The sequence below is a fragment of the Aplidium turbinatum genome, chromosome 6 (assembly GCF_918807975.1).
Source record: "Aplidium turbinatum chromosome 6, kaAplTurb1.1, whole genome shotgun sequence".
NCBI classification, from domain to species: Eukaryota; Metazoa; Chordata; class Ascidiacea; order Aplousobranchia; family Polyclinidae; genus Aplidium; species Aplidium turbinatum.
This window is the reverse complement of record NC_137477.1, coordinates 8,355,114-8,373,996: the sequence shown is the minus strand read 5'-3', so window position 1 is coordinate 8,373,996 and position 18,883 is coordinate 8,355,114. Positions and strand designations below refer to the sequence as shown.

The 18,883-nt window shown below is 37.0% G+C and overlaps 2 protein-coding genes across 2 annotated transcripts; both read left to right on the top strand.

Moving 5' to 3' along the window:
• The first annotated feature begins 1,304 nt into the window (after positions 1-1,304).
• LOC145772625 (cilia- and flagella-associated protein 418-like) lies at positions 1,305-7,189 on the top strand. Its single transcript, XM_082584490.1, has 7 exons — positions 1,305-1,624; positions 1,723-1,836; positions 2,663-2,744; positions 2,945-2,985; positions 3,404-3,469; positions 5,319-5,467; positions 6,189-7,189. The coding sequence occupies exons 2-7, from the start codon at positions 1,751-1,753 to the stop codon at positions 6,284-6,286; spliced, it is 522 nt and encodes a 173-aa protein (XP_082440616.1). The 5' UTR covers positions 1,305-1,624; positions 1,723-1,750; the 3' UTR covers positions 6,287-7,189.
• Positions 7,190-10,183: 2,994 nt separating this feature from the next.
• LOC145772021 (uncharacterized) lies at positions 10,184-16,277 on the top strand. The gene is made up of 2 exons (XM_082583830.1): positions 10,184-10,391; positions 13,725-16,277. Exon 2 carries the CDS (start codon positions 13,728-13,730, stop codon positions 15,159-15,161), a length of 1,434 nt encoding a protein of 477 aa, XP_082439956.1. The 5' UTR covers positions 10,184-10,391; positions 13,725-13,727; the 3' UTR covers positions 15,162-16,277.
• Positions 16,278-18,883: the final 2,606 nt, after the last annotated feature.

The window sequence follows — 18,883 nt, the reverse complement described above, 5'->3', positions numbered from 1 at the left end:
GCTGTGACTAGTCACATTAAAAACACGGGAAGCAGCTGACTGGATGACTATAGTCTTTCGCTGCTTTCTGTCTGTTGTTGAATATATTTGTACCGGTTTATATTTGTACCGTATACCGATACTATTTTTTGCAGCAGACAAAATAAAAGGTTTCTCCCTCCCTCTTTTTTTCTTTCTCTCTCTCTCTCTCTCTCTCTCTATTGATTGTTTGCAAGTGGTAAAACACTTGTAAGTTAGGCTACAATGTATCAATATACATAAACCATACATTACATCAATATAAACCCCGTTAGCTTAATGGTTACGCGCCCGACTCAAGATCACGCGGCGCTGGTTCGACTCTCCGGATGTGTGCTTAAGCAACGCATTCAGGACTGCTCTCCATTCAGCGGCACCTAGTGAATGGAATAATTCCCCGGCAACACTTCTACAATCGGAAAACTTCTCTCTGTCAATCTCGGTAACCGACCCTGCGTCAAGAGCCTCTACAAGTATGCGAAACTAGTACTACCAGGAATAAACTATCAAAAGGCTTTGTCGTGCCGAGGATAAAGATTCAAAATCAACCATAAACAGTAAATATTACAAACTTGTTTGTTTATAATATATCGGACTTGTTTGTTTGTAATATATCGGAATATAAAGGGAGTTATTTCTTGTCGATAGGCTACTTGATTGTTTACACATAATTATATCACTGAATGTTCTGGGAATTAGCTTTTTTGAATATTTAAACATGAAGGTTGCAATCTCTGTAGTTTTTAAGTGGGTAATTGATTTAAAATTATTGAGTTCCATTACACCTTTTTGCTTTCTCGGCTGTCAATATACTGTACCTTACGAAGGAAGTTATTGATGAGAGTATCGGACGGTATAGCGCCAAATTAATGTACCGGTATGTAATTAAAAAAAAAATATTTTTACTAAAAAATACCATGCCGACACAAGAATACAAATGGAAAAACTGTCTTGGTCCGTTTTCTTGTGGGCTCAGAATGAATGGGATTGTGGAAGGATCCTAAAATTAATTTATAAAGGGAAACTCTGAATGACTATGGCAGTAACAACACTAAAACAGGCTTGCCAGATTGGCCCTTTTGGGGCCAAATTTGTGAAATTTGGCCCTTTTTAGAGGTAGTTGGCCCCAAAAAAAATTGTTTGGCCCCTTGGCCCTTTGTTTTCAATATTTGGCTCTTTTTGGAAGCAGTTGGCACATACTATCAAACTAGCTATTTAAATAAAAGTTTTTCGGAAATTGAGACTGAAAAGTGTTATTACGATTTTTTAGACAGTGTTTAGCTGACAATGTTTACGCCAATGCCAAAGATTCGAGTGGAAACGCTGTAGAAGATGAAGATTTGGAATTGTTCTTGTAGGATGTAGACTGTGTTATTGTAACGTTATTGACGTTATTAACATTATTGAACAATTTGGCTCTTTTTTACCCAGTTTGGCCCTTTTTTCGACATGGTTTGGCTCTTTTTCTCAAAAGCTGTCTGACAACCCTGCACTAAAACAGATTGTCTGAACTCTGAACACAAGATGAAATAAACAATATTTGTTGAATGTTTGAGGAAATCTAGCCCCCTCTTCAAGGAATTCATCAAGAACTGCTGTTATTCATGTAAGTCTGAGACAATTTTTACACAGCCTAGTTGTTAATTGCACTGTGATAGCACACTTAGAATATACAGTAGTCAGTATATGTAAATTTTTATGTAGGCTACAGTTGTAAAAAGTTCTTAGGATAATGGATGATTTTGATGATTTATTGGATGAAGTGGAAAAGGATATTGAGAAATCAAGCAAGAAATCACAAATTTCAAAACCAACCAAGTATGTTTATACTTTTTCTGAGTGTCTTGTATGTTTTTTTGTGCTAACCAAGAAATAATGAAATTTAATTTATCATAAATTTATGCCGATTGCCGATGCTTGACATTTGTCACAGTAAGAAAACGAGAAGCAGCTGACTTGATGACTGTCATAGTCTTTTTCTGCTTCCTTGTAGAATCTAGTTTGTTATGGTGCTATTTTATTTGTAATTGTTTATACTTGTACCATACTATTCTTGCAGCAAACATCTCTCTCAAGCCTTATTTTGCATTTAAAATAAAAAGTACGCCACAAAATTAATAACGCAAGTCATTATTGTTTTATTTATTAAGCTACAATCAAACTTCTATCTGAAGTGTGATTGAACCAAATCCTGTTTATCAAATCCCACCAAAATATTATCAGACACTTGATGTGCCCAATTTACAACATGATATCCTAGGAATGCATTTTATTTAGCTCATATTTGCACAAAGTTTTAAAAATTTAATCGGAAATAATTGCATGCAATTTGGACATAAATGTTTGGTCTTAAATCAAATTACTGATATCATACCTTTTTATTTTGCTGGTATAAACTTTATTAGTTGCTAATGACAACCAAAAGATAAATGTTAGATACCTTCACCTGGAGTATAATCTGCAAGCAATAAATATAGAAATTTGTGTTTCCTGTTTGTAGTAGGGAAAAAAAAGGTTTTTGGTCTCTTTATTGGTAATGGCTGTTCTTGTTACAAAGCTTAAGTTAAGCCACCTTTCTTTTTTGTCATTCAACAGATTGAATTGCGTTTGCAACTTACTGTATATATATCATACCTTTTTACAGACCGGTGAGTCTTAATCTGTTTGATGAAGAAATTGATTCTATTTTGAATGACCATGATGAATTTGTTGATGTTAAACAACAGGTTTGATCAAGTTCATATTTTATAAATTTAACAAACACATCTCATGACAAATTATCATCATTTAATTTTTCATATAACTGATGGTTAACTATCATTTAATTTATGTACTGTAAGTAAATTGTATGACGTAGCTTTCAGGCAATATTTTTTGATTGAGTTAAGGTTTGTTTATATTAAAACATCATTTTGCTTTTTTTTAGAAAAAGGAGGAAAGGCAATCTAAATCTACCAATCATACAAAGTAAGTGTCATTTCAATTGCTGTGATGTTTTTCGAAATTATATGCTTATTGTTGAGTATCTTTGTTCTGATGCATTGTGCTATTGAGGTATCTAAAGGAGAGGCTATTTGCTACCAATATATTTGACTAAATTAAAAACACACAGGCTACTTTTCAGCTTGATGTAGGCTATGATAGTAGCAGTCCGCTTTTTGTGCTATGTCTAGTTATTAAAAAAAACTCTTTGTAATATAGGTTTCAATGCTTGAAATTATTTTGATGTGTGTCCTCCATAAATGTTGGAATCTTGGCACTAACTGCAGATTTATCGTTTATGACACCAGTAGAGCTAAAGTTTAATCATCTTTTTTATTGCTTTTCAAGAAATGCATGATCTTTCATTTAGCTCAAATTTGATATGGACAACATTTTTTCTCAGATGCAAGTTTTTATACTTGGGTGGAAGTAAAACTCCAACAGGAATGTGTTCAGTAACTTGCAAGAGGTAATGCTACAAACTATACAGTACATTGTGTAGTCATGGTAGACATTGCCCACTGGGGTAATATCCTGTCTTGTTCAAACTCTTGTTTCTGTTCACCAAGCATATATGAAATAGAATAGATAAATGAACAATGACATGCATTGTTACCTTAATCTAGCCTCTGGTTAGGTTGTTTATATGCTATTAGAGTTGTTTGCAATCTTTTCAATTATGTTGTTGCAGATTAAGATATTCTTATATATGTATAGTATACAGCACATATCAAAGGACATAGTCACGAGGGTGGGCTTAGGGGGTAATTGTCCCCTCAAATTTTATCTTGTGGGTATAATTGAAGCACTTAGACTACTGTCATATGACGTTTTTACGGACATATTCAGTGTTGTACGTTGACGCCGTCAATTTGATGGCGTCATTTGACGGCGTCAACTTTTTGTTGACGCTGAGGCTAGCGCCGTCAATTTATTTTTCAGTTGACGGAAGTGATAGCGCCGTCAACTATTTTGCCGATTTTAAGCGTCAAGCGCTATGCGTCAATTTTTGTTTTCATGGAAAATCTCGTTTCACAATAAGAGTTTCACTTATGGTTTCACAATGTATTGTGGCCAGCGCGACTCATCCGAATTACCGGCTTTGGCGTTGGTGGGAATAGCTCCCTGGAATACACTCGGAAGAAGTTCGCCAAATGGTGATCACCCATGTATTGAGAACGCGGGTTCAGACACAGAAAGCGAAAAATCCATGAATGTCATCGCGGACGTTGAAGATAGTTTATTTCAAGAGCTCTATGCCCCTGAAAAGAGCGATATTGCTGCAGTGGACCAATGGATCTCGTTAAAAGATTTATACATGCTAAACTATCACAGCACGCTTGGAACAGTGATACCTTTCCGAGGGTTATAGGTAAATTGTTCTAAAGCAGTAAAACAATTCTTCGTAAAACAATTCTTCGTAAACAGTTGTTCGTAAAACAATTGTTCGTAAACTGTTGTTCGTAAAATGAAATCCGTAAAACAATTCTTCGTAAAGCATTTCTTCGTATAGGCTACATCAAATTTCAACTGCATGCACGAAAAAATGCTTTAGGAAGAATTGTTTTACGAAGAATTAATTTTACGAACAATTATTTACGAACAATTGTTTTCGAACAATTGTTTAACGAACAACCGTTTACGAACAACTGTTTACAAAAAAACGTCGGACACCCTTTCCGAGTAAACGCTTTCAACTTGTTTTTGAAATACAACACACCAATACCAACCAGGGCTGCTGTAGAACGCATGTTTTCACTTGACAAGGACAATATGGGTCCCAAACGCAGCATATTGTCAGACAAACGTTTTGAAATGCTTGTTTTTCTGTAAGGAAATAACTAGTAAGCTAAGCAGCTAATTACAATACAGTCTCAAAACATAATGCTCTTTATTTATAGCTATCGTTAGCCTAAACTTGGTTGAAATATTTCCGTCTTATAATACGCTGGCAAAAAATAGCGCTAGAAATTAGCGCTGACGCTGACGCCGTCAAATTCTTTAAGAGCTTACGCAATACTTTACGCCGTAAAGTTTTTAGGCAATTCGCGCTGACGCCGTCAATTTATTTCAATGACGCGTACAACACTGGACATATTGTAGTGACACAGCTATAAAAGAGTTAAGGGGACAATCGTCATTCAACATGAATTGCAATAGTTTTACAACATTGTATATAATAGTATCACAACACAATTTTTAATAACACAAGATACAACACAAGACACTAATGTAATTTTAGTTTGATTCATCGAAGAAAAGGCTATTTTACATTCAGTGCCAATGAAACAATACTTACTTTTACAAAACTTTCTTAGGTGCTGTAACCGATTAAGATGCACCAGTTGCGATTTTAAAGTGGAACAGTTTGACGACTTCGAATGGTCACGTTCGGTAGACTATTTGTTTTTGCGCAATAACATGCCGGATTTTCAAAAAATCTCTCAAAGGCTATCTAAGAAAACAGGTGTGTTTGGTCTCTAAACCTGCGGTGCACTGCACTCATGGGCAATGGGCATAGTTTTCCAGACTGCAAAATCCATCATTTTTACATTAAGACGTTGAATTATATATATTATACGTATAATATATGTAATTATTAATGTAAAAATGACATTAATTAATGTAAAAATGACGGGTTTTGCTGTCTCATTTGAAGTTTGTACCATATAAATGCTATCGTTATAATACAATGTAGGCCTGTACAATTGTACATTTTATACAAACGTTTGATCAACGTATAAGGATGATTTTTTTAGTTGGAAATTAGCAACTTTGCAACGATATAAATACAGTAACTTTTGCTTTTCGTTTGGTGCTCCACAACAGTTAGACTAAGTTTTCAGCGACTGTATTTTAATTAATTTACCGTGTTACCTCATTATTATTTCTGACTTAACCGTGCTATTTCCCGTAAGAATGAAAAACCGTGCCACGACGAAAACATTTCAACAATCATGTCATACCCAAAAAACGAAGACATCCATCTATTGTAGAATTAATTCGTTCATTTCATAAAAAAACAAAAGTCGTATTGAACCACTGAGCTGGCTCAGACAACTGATTCTGCTTGTAGAAGCGTTGTTTGTAAAAGTTTATGCATTGACCCGATTTACATTGACCCGATATTATCGTATGAAGATTTTTCAATATTGATCTGAATTAAACAGAAACCTTTCTGGCTTCAGGATGCCGTGCATATGCCTGCCAGTGCTCTTGGAAGTCAGTAGACACTCTGACCAGTCTCAATCACTCCTCCCTTAAGTGGGTTTGTGGGAAACACTAACACTGCCTCGTCTACACTGCCACTCTATTGGCCTTCTTCTTTATGAACACAATCGTGATTTTTATTGGTTCAAACGTTGTGCAGTTGCAATTGAAGTTGTCATTTTTTGTCTTTACACCTAGGCTATGTATTTTTTAAGAGATTTTATTTTTGTGCTTCAAGAATTTAGATGTAGGCTAGGGTAGCCTATACTTTTTGTATTTTTACGTGTAAGTTAAAAACCAATACGACGTTATCAACAATGATATAACAGTTATTCACATTTAGGACGATACGATATGATACGAAGCGACACCAGTACCACTGTAGCCTAATAGGCACAGTGCTGTTAAGTCAGCGGGATTTTGGCGTGTCCTGACTCCTGAGTCGTTAATACAAACCGGCTGGATACAAAACGAACAATAAAAATTTTGTTTGCAATCTTTTAAAGTAAGTTATTATATCTTGCTTTCCGTATTGCGCTCTAAAATTTTACCAAAAAATTGAAGTGTTTGTTCTTGTAAGTTTTTAACAAAACTTCTTTTCAATTTTGATTAGGGAAGTTGGGGACCTATGGGGCCAAATTAGGAATATTTGAAGTTTAACTAACATATACGCAATTGTGCCATAAGAAAAATGGTATAAACTGCTGCGGCTCCTACATTATCCGTCTCACACAAATATAGTAAAATTCTATTGTTTACTGTATGCATTTTTTACGTATTAAAAACGCCACTAAAACGTGTGGTGTTGACTGGGGATCGATGGAAATCTAGCGTACAAGCTAAAAAATTGATAGGTCTGAAGTATTTTTTTTTTGTATGAGCTGTGTTTTGTTCTCTGCCTTTCGATTAAAATGTATTTTCGTTTAAAAACATTGTATTTCTTCGATAAAAAATTCACAAAATCAAAATAAAAGTGACCTATGCGAACACTTCAAAAGTTACAAGCCATAATGTCCCAGATTTACTTCGAACTTGTAAATGCCTGCGATACGCTTAGTGGCAGCACAAGGTTTTGGTGGAGACAGAATGCGAACTACGTTATCGCCTATGACTAATGCCAAACCATCCACTTCTGGAAACAAGAATCCTCCAGTGATTTTCTGTGAGCGTTTCATATATTTCACTTCAAACTCTCCGTCGTCATGTGTCCATTTATGGTTTTCAAATGAATGAAAATGTGAAATGAATTCTTCAAATGAAATGTTGGTGACAACAGAAGGGAAAGAAAGGCTCATCGGTAAAAGCATCGGATATATTCCAGTCGAATATAGGCCTATTCCTGGAGGCCATCTGCTAGCAGTGGCATGACCGGATGATGATGATATTCCAGTCAGGAATTCCAGTAGACTTGAAGGAGGACATAATGTTTTCGATGCGAAAGCTTACCCTGAAAGTTCTGTTGTCTCAAAGTGTAATGGGGCTTCCACAGTGCTGGCTTAACCACGAGTCGACCAAAGAGCTGTAGTATTTTTGAAAGGACGGAACACACAGTCACACACATCGAGTGGTGGAAAGGTTAACAACGACAATTCATTTTCTTCGGCAATGTGGATTACATTCAGAGAGATATATGGCTAACATGGTTAATTGATTCTCCATCAAAAGAACTCCAGGATTGCTTTGAGAGATGCCCATATATTTAAAAAATGATCTGAAACTTGAGGAAATGATTCACTGTTCATCCAACCGGAGAAACAAGCAAGTCCAAGGCTACCAGGTGGACAATCTTTAAGCATGCGTTCTTTAAAATGAACCTAGGAAATATGTAGGCAGGTGGAAGTGCGTGTCCCACGGCGTTTATCAACACCACCTTCAGCCGATGAAATTCGACTGACTTGTTTAATTCCTTTGTGGCTAAGACTGCCAGAATTCACAATGGTAGAAATACTAGTTTTGTCCAAATTAAAAATGTTCTGAGGAGGAATGAAACAAGAGCCACGAAACAATACTTTTTTAAGTTAGGCCTATCAAAAAATGAGTTCACCGCATGTCGATTGAAGCCCATAATGCGTGCTAAACTTGTTGACTCAGGATGCCGAAGAGTTATGTTTCCAGCTCTTCTTCGGAAATCACGAAGCCAGTCCTTTCCGCGGCCTGATATATTAGGGCAAGCAAAACAGGGCACGAGGTCAAGAAAGAGAAAAAAATGACTGCTTTGTTGCGTATTTAGGTTATTTTCTGAGACGACGCGGTCTTGAGAAGAGCACAACTGCATTTGTCGACAAACGAGTAGAGAAAGCTTGAGTTCAGAAGTACTTACTGATGAAGTTAAGTGCAGATCAAGTGTTTGGTTTTTAAATCTTTCTTTTCGGACTGACAAAGCCTTGATAGCTGGTAGTTTCGCATACGGTACCGTACTCGTAGAGGCTTTTGAAAGAGGACCGGTTACGGTACCAATTCAATTTATTTTTTTTGTCGGAAAACAACAGCAATGATAGGCTATAGTTAATAAAACCAAGATTGGCAGAGTAAAGTTATCCGGTTGTATCGCTGTATTTCGTTACATAAGTTCTCTACCACAGATCTCTCCATTTGTAGACTTGTCGGCATACGTATCAGGGCAAGTGCATGTGAAACTGGAATCACCTAAGTGACCTAATGGCATTGTCAGTCCGAGTCCGAACACTCAAAATCAAACGTTTGATAAGTGAGGCAACAACTATCTTTTTTCTACACTCAACCTCTTGTTTAGTAATTAACTGGCTTGCTTGAAGTGTGAGTGCGGCATAATGATCTAAAAATTCATCTTACCGTATCAACATACCGTACCGTAGGCTACTAAAGTAAGAAATCAATTCTCCTAAAAAACGAAGAACTAATTTTGAAAATCACTGTACTAAATGATTGCAACTGATGCATGTCCTCAAATTTCCGCATGGTAAATCTGACTTCCTCTTTGAAAAACATTGACCTAAAGTTAGGAATTTGAAGAGCATCCAGAGTTTAAGATGAGGATTGGTTTGACAATGAAAAAAATTTAGTGGCAACATCAAACTGTCACATTGAAATTTGGAAAAAAAGACAACATTGCAGTCTGGCTCAGGCTCACTGACTGACTGCTGCTGGCCAGACCACCAGACTAGGTCTTCACTTGAAACTTTAATTAGCCTACCCTACATTTCATAGTTTTAAGGGAGTTATTTTGTGGGCAGGTAGTTTTCATCAATGCATTTTTGTTTGACAGTCATTGATTGATAGACGATTGGAATCTTTATTCTCGGACTGAGAAAGCTCGATCTTGGCAGTTTTGCATTCATGCAGGTCAGCGAGATTGACAGACTGCAGTTTTTGCTTGTAGTGGAAATAAGTTTTAGGCCACTCACTGGTAGGCAGTAGCATGCTACTTTTGTGGTGCCACTACTAACTCGTTACTATTTCGGTAGTGGTAGCTGCGCCAGAAGTCTTGTTAAAATTGGCTGCTGTAGCGACACTATTTTTTCTTAAAGGTAGCGGAGAGGCGAGGCATTTGCTTCAGTTGTGCTTCTGCTACTTTCAAATTTGAGGTAGAAAAAATGGATCGTTTTTAGAGTATTGAAAAATAGCAAATGTGCGGTTCCCATCAACTGAGGTGAATTTGTTAAAATACGTCAGTTTTTGTTTTATACATTTTGAACTGCGACAGATAGAAATCCGAAATCTGTCTTATCGCAACACTTATGGTCTAGCCTATCCAATCAGGCATTACTTATTTTTATAACTGCTGACAGAAACATGTCATTCTATGTAGTTAGTAGGCCTGTGAGTTAGACAATGACGCTCAAATGTCATTAGCAGAAAGTAATTCTGCATGGGAGTGTAACTAATTTCACACTCTCATGTGATTTCTTGATGTTTTTTAGTTGCTTGTATTTCTACCAAAATATTCTAATCCATACCTAATTATCTATATATATGATTTTTAACAGGTGCCAGATGTTTCGTCCCGACGTTTCAGCCCTACAAGACATCGGCTACTTTTGAATTTTGCCACTCTTACTCTCCACCAAAGTAGTCGATTTCTTGTAGGGTCAAAACGTCGGGATAAAGGATCTCAGGGACAAAACATATGGCAAGCTAGGGCCGAAACATCGGGACGATAGATCTCAGGGTCGAAACATCTGGCAAGCTAATATCGGTATGCGGTAAGTAACATCACCAAAATGTTGCAGGATATATTAGCAAGAAAATCTTCAAAACAAACTAAAGTGTCAGTTTGTTTGCAAGTGACATTGAGGTTTTAGGCTATTAATGCAGTAGCCTATGTACTATGCAATTATATCAATAGTGTTTATATTCCATTTTGGCTTCTGTTATGCAATGCAACTGCTTCTATTGAATCCTTTGAAATTACAGACACTGAATTACAAAAAAAATATTCTTGTGTTGTCTTAGTAATAGTATGTTTATTGTTTATACTATTATTGAAAAGATGCTAAAGTCATAGAAAGGATCAGTCACTAAGGCACTTCCTCGGATGCAACCTAGTTCGTACCCTGAACAGTTCGTACCCTGAAAAGATCGAGTGAAAAAATTAAAAAAATCGGAAGTAGCTGATCGCAGTTTTCGCAAACATTTTAAAATTTTCCCCCTGAAAAGATCAAGAGAAAGATAACACAAAACTGAAGTCGCTGATCGCAGTTTCCGCTAACCCTAACGCTAACCCTCGCTGATCGCAGTTTTTGCAAACATTTTTCTGCACTTTCCGCTAACCCTAACCATAGACTAATCTATGCTCTAACCCTCGCTGATTGCAGTTTCCGCAAACATTTTTCCGTAGTTTCCACTAACCGCAGTTTCCGCTAACCCTTACCCTAACCTTAGCGTAATCTATGCTCTCTAACCCTAACCCTCGCTGATCGCAGTTTCTGCAAACATTTTTCCGCAGTTTCCGCTAACCTTTACCCTAACTCTAACCAAAGAGTAATCTATGCTCTAACCCTAACCCTCGCTGATTGCAGTTTCCGCAAATATTTTTCTGCAGTTTTCGCTAACCCTAACCCTCGAGTTGTTTGCGGAAACTCCGATCAGCGACTTCGGCTTTTTTAATTTTTTCTCTCGATCTTTTCAGGGTACGAACTAAGTTGCACCCCACTTCCTCTATGGGCGTTCACAAATCTAAAACTTCAACAAATCATTAAATGACATAACTAGGGCAACCAATTTTTTGACCTAAAAACTTGAAATTTTGACTTTATGATTTACAAATTTTGACCTAAATTTGACCAATAACTTTCTGCGTTTGCAACCCAAATGCAAAATACAAAGCATATTAGAAATCAAACCGTTAGGTAAGAATATCTTCTTTTTCTAATGAAATAAAAGAAAAATGTGGAAGACTCAACACCACAGTTAACGAACAGATAATGAAAGTCATTCGAAAAACTACAAAAGATAAATATGGAGTGTCTTTAAATATCCCGAAATTACTGAGATGGTTCTGCGGTATTATACTTCAACATCAAGTAATGTTTCACATTATCGCCTTTGAAGTTCCTGTCTCTCGCCAAAATTTTTCCTAAAATGGAGAAGCTTCTCTCTACTGATACAGAAGTTGCTTGAGAGTTCCTCAGCAGGCTATATAAATGTGGTGAAATATCATCTCGACCCATTTTCACAATGCACTTGATGTCATTCCTTGAAATTCTAGCTTGAATATATTTTCCAATTTGGCAGCCATCAACACCAAAGTCAAGGGACGTCATTTTCTGGTAAGCTTCTTGAATGGTGCAATGGCTGTCTTCCATCTTCTGAATTATATCAAACAGTGCACTGTACTGCTCCTCTATTTCTACAAGGTGAGTAGCTAAATTGGGAGCTTTTACAGCATCTTGAGCACGACGCAGCAAGACACCACCATCACGGAAGCCTTCCACAATATTTCTTACTTCTGGTAGACTTCTTGAATAATAGAAAGCAGCTTTCAACCAAGTGCCCCATCTAGTTACAACTGGCTGTGGAGGTTGGCCAATGGAAGTAAAACTAGCTCTTCTTGACCTGTTTTTAATGGTCACTGCTTTTACCCTGGCAACCAACTCATCAACAGCAGGGTAATTGGCTCTCACTTTCATAGCACAGTTATGTAGAAGGTGAGCCATGCATGTGACATGAAAAAGCCTGGGATATAATGTTTTTAACAAGTTTCCAGCAGCAGTCATATATCTCGCTGCATCCGTTAACAACAAGCAAAAGTTTTCTCTCGCAATACCAAGGCAGTGAACCATATCATCAATTTCTCGAGTCATAATGTCACTGTTCACAGGCTGTAGAAGAGTCTTACAGTTGGCTACAAACGTTTTTTCAGGGGCTGCCAATTTACCAACTAAAACATTCAAAAACTGTTTACCATTTATGTCACTTTCATCCACAACCATAAACATTTCTTGATCCTTCAAATAATCTTGCAATCGTAATACTTCTTCTTCAGCTAACTTCTCAACTTTCGAACGACATGTACTCTCAGAAGGCAACGCATGACCAAGCTCTTGAAAGAAAGATTTCAGGTGGCTGTTTCTCAACTTGTGCAGTGGTATGTCAGCACTTAGAAACGCCTTAGTAGCTTTTTCCGCAAAACCTTGTATAGGATTTTTAAGAAATGTCTGTGTACTTGCCTTTTCATGTAAGAAGCCTCTTTGATGCTTTGCACTGCGGCGATGTGAATCCACCATAAACCTTTTGTCACATTTCACTATGCAGTCACAGAATTTGCAGAATAATTCACCTTTTGGTGTTGAGGTAAACTCAGAAGCGTAATCAAGCAGTGTGCTACGAACTTTAGAATAATTTGGTTGTTTAACCTTAGGCATAATTATAGGCTAGCTAAAGACAAATTTGAAAACATCAGGAAGCGAAAACTCAATGCTATATGTAGGCTATAATGGTTTGAGCATTCACCTAACGAAGACCGCATTACCTGCCTTCCACGCCTATAGCCTTCAATCGTCAGTAGTGGGCCGAGCGAAACAAGACTATTATCTCAAAAATTGCAACAAATGGATTATTACGTCAGAATAGCAACTGAAGTTGCAAAAAAAAAATCAGTGTCTGTGTAGTTTTAATAAAATATCAAGAGAGAAGAAAAACTATGTTAAAAGAAAATTTTGACCTAACCATGAAATTTGACTTTTTTTTGACTTAATAACTTTGAAACCTCTCGTCGTGTCAGCCTGAAATTTAGTTTGTGGACGTTTTATAAACTTTGAACAAGGCAGAAAAATTTTGACTTTATTGACTTTTGGTTGCCCTAGACATAACACTCTAAAGTTTTTGCTCAAAGTTACCATCGACGACTAGCTATCTCCCACACAGCATTACAATTTTATTTTGCAATTTATTTGTTGCACAACTATTAATATACATACATTATAATAATCATTTAGTCAAAGTAGAGGTGAAATTATCAGCTTTAACAATGGTTAATTGTCCAACATTGAATCATTTAACGCCAATTGTTTATACTTACACTTTTTGTTTTGCAGAACATGCTTGCAGTAAGATCAAAGGTTTTATATCCGATTGCAAATATCCACACTTGTGGAATTCAACGCAAAGATTTGAAAGCTAAAAATAAAGGAACAAAGGATGTTCAAAATTCAGATTTTTCAGAATTTTTAAATAGGACTGAAGAAACACTGTTAGATCCTGTTAAAAAAGAACTGACAGCTGCTTTACGGGATGTAGCTTTCTCTGGTATTAAGCCTGGTTTGAAGAAAGAGAAACGTGTTGTGAAGCCAAGACCACCAATCATGGATATTAAAAACTTAAAGTTTCCACACTCAAAACTGTTTTCCAATCCTGTGAAGGGTTCTGGAACTCAATATAAGGATGTTCAACTGTTTAGTGATCAAGAAAAGGATGAGATGAAGCGACTCTATTTTTTCCAGGAATGTTTGGCAAATGAAAGTCCTGGCAAATGTGAACTTAAACCAGGTGTCAATCAACAAAACTTTTTTAACCCTCCCACGGCATGGGAAAGACAAGTTATTCCATCTTATTCAATGAATAAGAAGAGACTACTTTTTTTCATGCAGAAATGGTCTCTAAAAAACAAAAAAGGCCGAAAACAAGTGAAAAAGGCTTTAAGTAAACAAAGCCAGCCTGAAAAAGTAAACAAGAAAGATTATGTTCCAGGTTTATTACCAAGATTGAATATAGCTTACATTCGAAAGTGGGGCCATGGTAGGGCAATGGCCATAAATCCATACATTCAACCTGTAGTTGTTGATATGCGATTTCATAAAGAAATCGATGCATCCTCTTCATCTCTAATAACGCAATTGGATTACATGTATTCAAGAAACATGTCTTCTCCACATCCATTTCATTTGGTGTTTTGTAATTTTGATCAAACAACACCATTCTACAAGGTTAGTACCGGACGCTTTTCAAAATATTTTCATGATGTGTGCACAATAACAGACAAGTCGTACACTGACATGGAGCCACTGATAAATTGCGACAATTTAGTCTATCTTTCACCTGATGCTCCCGATGTTATGACTGAGTTATGTCATGAAAAGGTTTACATCATTGGTGGTTTAGTAGATAAAGTTTTTGAAGGTCAATTGACAAGAACAATATCAAAAGGTGAAAGACTCAATTCGGAAAGGTTACCTTTGCAGTTATATTTAAAGTGGGGAGGCGTTGGGGGGAAGGCAGAACTTTCTCTAAACGTGGTGTTTGATATTTTAATGACATTGAAGCAAACTGGAAGTTGGATAGAAGCACTTCGTCATATTCCATATAGACTCCATAGAGGTCTTACGGAAATGGGCAAAGAACTCGCTGGCTTTGACGAACAAATAATATCTGACTTCAGTCGTGGCCAACGTTGGGTGGATTCAAAAGGAGAAATTGTACCTCCTCCTTTCTGTTCAATACAAAGTAGAGTAAAGAAATACTTAGGGAAATATTGATAGATCAATCAGTTGATACATAATTCCTTTTTCAAGTACATTATAGGCTCAATGGTTCATCTTTTAAAGTTATTAGCCTATCTTTTAGGCTGAAAAAAACTGGGGCTGTTTAAGACGAAAACATGTCACATTGATGCAAACTACCATGTTTTTGTTTTACTTTAAATTAAATTCTTCGGAAATGAAAGCAATCTCGTTTTATGAGGACTTGAAATAAAACAAACAAAGTTAAAGTGAGTGTTAATGAGTTTTAGAATTTTCAATTTTTCACGCTTATCAGATTTAAAAAGAAAATGAAATTTTTTTGCCTTGGTTTTCAAATTATATTTCTTGCGTTGAATTTTGTTTTACTGCCAATCGTTTTTCGTAGAATACCTGCAAACACGTTTTTTCATTCAATTTTGATAAAACGATACGTTTTGAACAGTCGTGATAAAGGCGTCATTAGACACTCAGCAACTTGTGGGTTTGTGCTTAATTTGCTAGGGCATTGCCAAATGAGGTGAGGTGACTCGACAACTGCAGTCCTTTTTACTCTTTGTGGTTCTCATGCTTTTGCCTCATTATATTTTACTGGTTGTTGTCACGATGGGCGCAAAATAAAACAATGTTTATTATTTCCACTGTCTAACCCTTCTGAAATTTTAACTTATTTACCAATCAATCATTTACCAATCTATTACTGTAGCCGATTGGAAGCAATCAATGAATTTAATTTTTTGGTGTCAAGCGCAGACCTCCAACGCAGAATCTTTGAATTGTTTTTCGTGGACTACAAACGATTCGGGATTCAAATGCTTTCAGTAGTTGTGTAAATCACGTTAAGACTTTGGTGAACAGATTCAATTGTTTCTATGATCCTTACTGTAAATCTTGAAGTGATATCGCATTTGCTCAAACTTGGATATCAGGTGACGGTTTATCACAATTCTGAACAGTTTGATGGTGAACAGTCGCGTACTCAAGAATTGGTTTTGAGAGTCAATCCTTCTCTTTAAACTGGATATTTCAAGAGTTTTAATATATCTTAATCGTAACCTTTCCTTAGGCCCATCAAAATCTTCTGCAATTTAGATTAAGATACTAGCACCATGCATTGTGACCCTACTAGGATAATGATACCAAGACGATACATGCACTATGTGTGCGTACATTTAATTCAGTTGTTTTTATTTCTGACCATGATTCATAGCCTATCTGCAATGCACATTTGTCTATTGCAAAACCTACAAAATTTTGTCCTGGTAGCAGAAGTGTACAGGAGCTCGAGTTTTGAGTTCCGTCCACCCCTTTCCGGTAGCGTACTATTGTTTCTGCCATTACCAGGCCTCAAAGCTCCCGGCGGTCATGGCCGCCGAGAAGTCGTTAAGTAGGCCATGTTTGGTCGCCGACTTTCACCATCCAAGATTTCTCCGATCCGTTTGTAGCCTACTTTAAACTTTCATCTCCGCTTTCGTGTGAAACTTTTTTTTCTTCACTCAAATTTGTAGCCTAACCTTTTTCCACAAACAAGGCAAAGTCTCCACACGCCGACGAGAAATATTGCTGATAAAAGTTTCGCAAGAAGTCTGAGCGTCGACCTATAAAAGTTCGCAGACTAGCTCTCAAACTACCTGGGAAGCAGTGCATTTAATTTTAAACACAACTGCAAATATGTTTCAAGGCCTTGTTTACGTTGTTCGCATCTGAATGAACGGTGAATCCTGGTAACTGGAACAGTGGCGTAGCCAAGGGGGGGGGGTTACAACCCCCCCTTTGGCACGCGTGTGACGTCACGATATTGAGAATGATGCTTTCAGTCTAAAAAAATTGCCTAATTTTAAACAAAATTGCATTAAAAGAGCAAGTTTTGCTAATACCAAACATCTCAGCTAAGAATTAGCAACAAGAAAACATAGAGACTTAGCTTTATTTCCGAAAAATACCGAAGAAAACATGATCTTATCCTTTTGCTATGCCACCAGACACCACCACTTTACAGGAATATTCGTAACCACGTTTTTGTTGAAATTGCTCTCAGAATGCACCAAATTCAAAGTAATTTTTCAAAATTTTCTGCGGGTGGCCCCCCAGACCCCCCGCCGCTGGGTTTTCAAACCCCCCTCCTTTCAAAATTCCTGGCTACGCTACTGAACTGGAAACTTTTTCAGGCTAATGACGACAAACAGAAGCAGAAACTGCTTCATACGAACGACGACGAACGCAAAACACACGATATTAATTAACGGATTTTTCATTTTGGTTGTCGGACGCGAGAATTTGGTCGCCCGAAAGAAGCTTTGGTTTGGCCATGTTTGGTCGCCAGAAAAATAAAGAAGCTGAGAGGCCTGATTATGCAAAAGTAGCCTCGGTTACAGTTTAAAGGGCCCAAATGTAAAAATTAAATTCCAAAACTCTTTCGTGGGATATTTTTGCTCATATCACTGATTGGGAAACGTGGTCCCGCACCGAGGTGTTGGAGTTCTAACAACATTGTCCTTGTGTTTTACATTGAAGATGGAATATTTCAAGGACAAACTGCTTGCCATTCTTTGAAGGCATCTGACTTGCTTAACTAACTTAATACATTGAAAGGGGGCTTTAGGCCCGGGGTGTGAGAAGCTAGTCAAAGCATCCTAGCCAAACTTGATCCGCCATCTCCAGTGTCTTCTTCCTGTCCACCAAAGTTGTATAGATTCGAAGTTTGTAAAAAATGCTACGACGCCGTTGCGGCATTAGGGAACGTTCAAGTATTACGTAACGCCTTCGAGGGGGAAGGGGGGGTTTATGCAAAGCGTTACGTTAGCGTCACATCGGGGGGGGGGTTCAAGCAAAACGTTACGTAACGCTTTCGAGTACGGAATGGTAGTTTTTTGTGCCGAATTTGTAGTGAAAAAGCGTTACATGGGGGAGGGGGGCATAGCCGTACGAGGCAGGGGGGCAGCTGCCCCCCCCTTTTGTTTCAAAACGTCGCGAATCCGGGCAAAATCTTAAAATTATTAGGGCAAAAATTGCTATATAAAAAGCTACAAAATTGCATGAATTAAGAAAAACTATAAATTAATATCTTTTACCTATCAAACTAAGTACAGCCTCTTATTTGCACAAGAAATGTGCAGCAAAATTTTCATTTGGCACACCCGTACTGCTGTATTGTATTGCATGGTGATCAAACTATAGTATGAAATGCATTTAACCAACTGCATCATGCCAATTTGGGCAGCCACCAAAATATGTCTCTAATACTTTTGTGAAACTGCCCAAATCAAAACACAAAATTTGCTATATAGCTAATTTTATTAATTTTCACAAATGCATCGTGTTGATTTGGGCAGCTAAAAACATGAAATTATTTGATGAAACTGATTAGTCTGTCTGTTTATGCAACTGCCCAAATTAGCGTGAGGCAGTTTCCCCAAAATGAACAAATTCATTAATTTTTCCCATTTACATAACTGTATCGTTTAGATTAAGGCAACAAAAAATATGAAATTATCTGATCATAGTCTATTTATAAAACTGCCCAAATTGGCATGATGCAGTTGCCTCGCATCAAAATGTACAAAGTCTTTAATTTTTTTCATAATATCCATAAATGCATCATCTTGATTTGGGCAACTACAAAATATGAATTTATATAAATCTGGTGAATAGCCTACCGGTACTTTTACAAAACAATTCGGGTGAGGAGGTCACAGTACTTTTTCAACCATAAATGGACATAGCTAAGCAACACCACCACA

Excerpts from the sequence above, each read along its gene's own strand:
- LOC145772625 (XM_082584490.1), top strand. The coding sequence starts at position 1,751 with ATGGATGATTTTGATGATTTATTGGATGAAGTGGAAAAGGATATTGAG. Across the intron at positions 1,837-2,662 it reads CAAATTTCAAAACCAACCAA|ACCGGTGAGTCTTAATCTGT; the intron begins GTATGTTTATAC and ends ACCTTTTTACAG. Across the intron at positions 5,468-6,188 it reads AAGGCTATCTAAGAAAACAG|GATGCCGTGCATATGCCTGC; the intron begins GTGTGTTTGGTC and ends TTCTGGCTTCAG.
- LOC145772021 (XM_082583830.1), top strand. The coding sequence starts at position 13,728 with ATGCTTGCAGTAAGATCAAAGGTTTTATATCCGATTGCAAATATCCAC.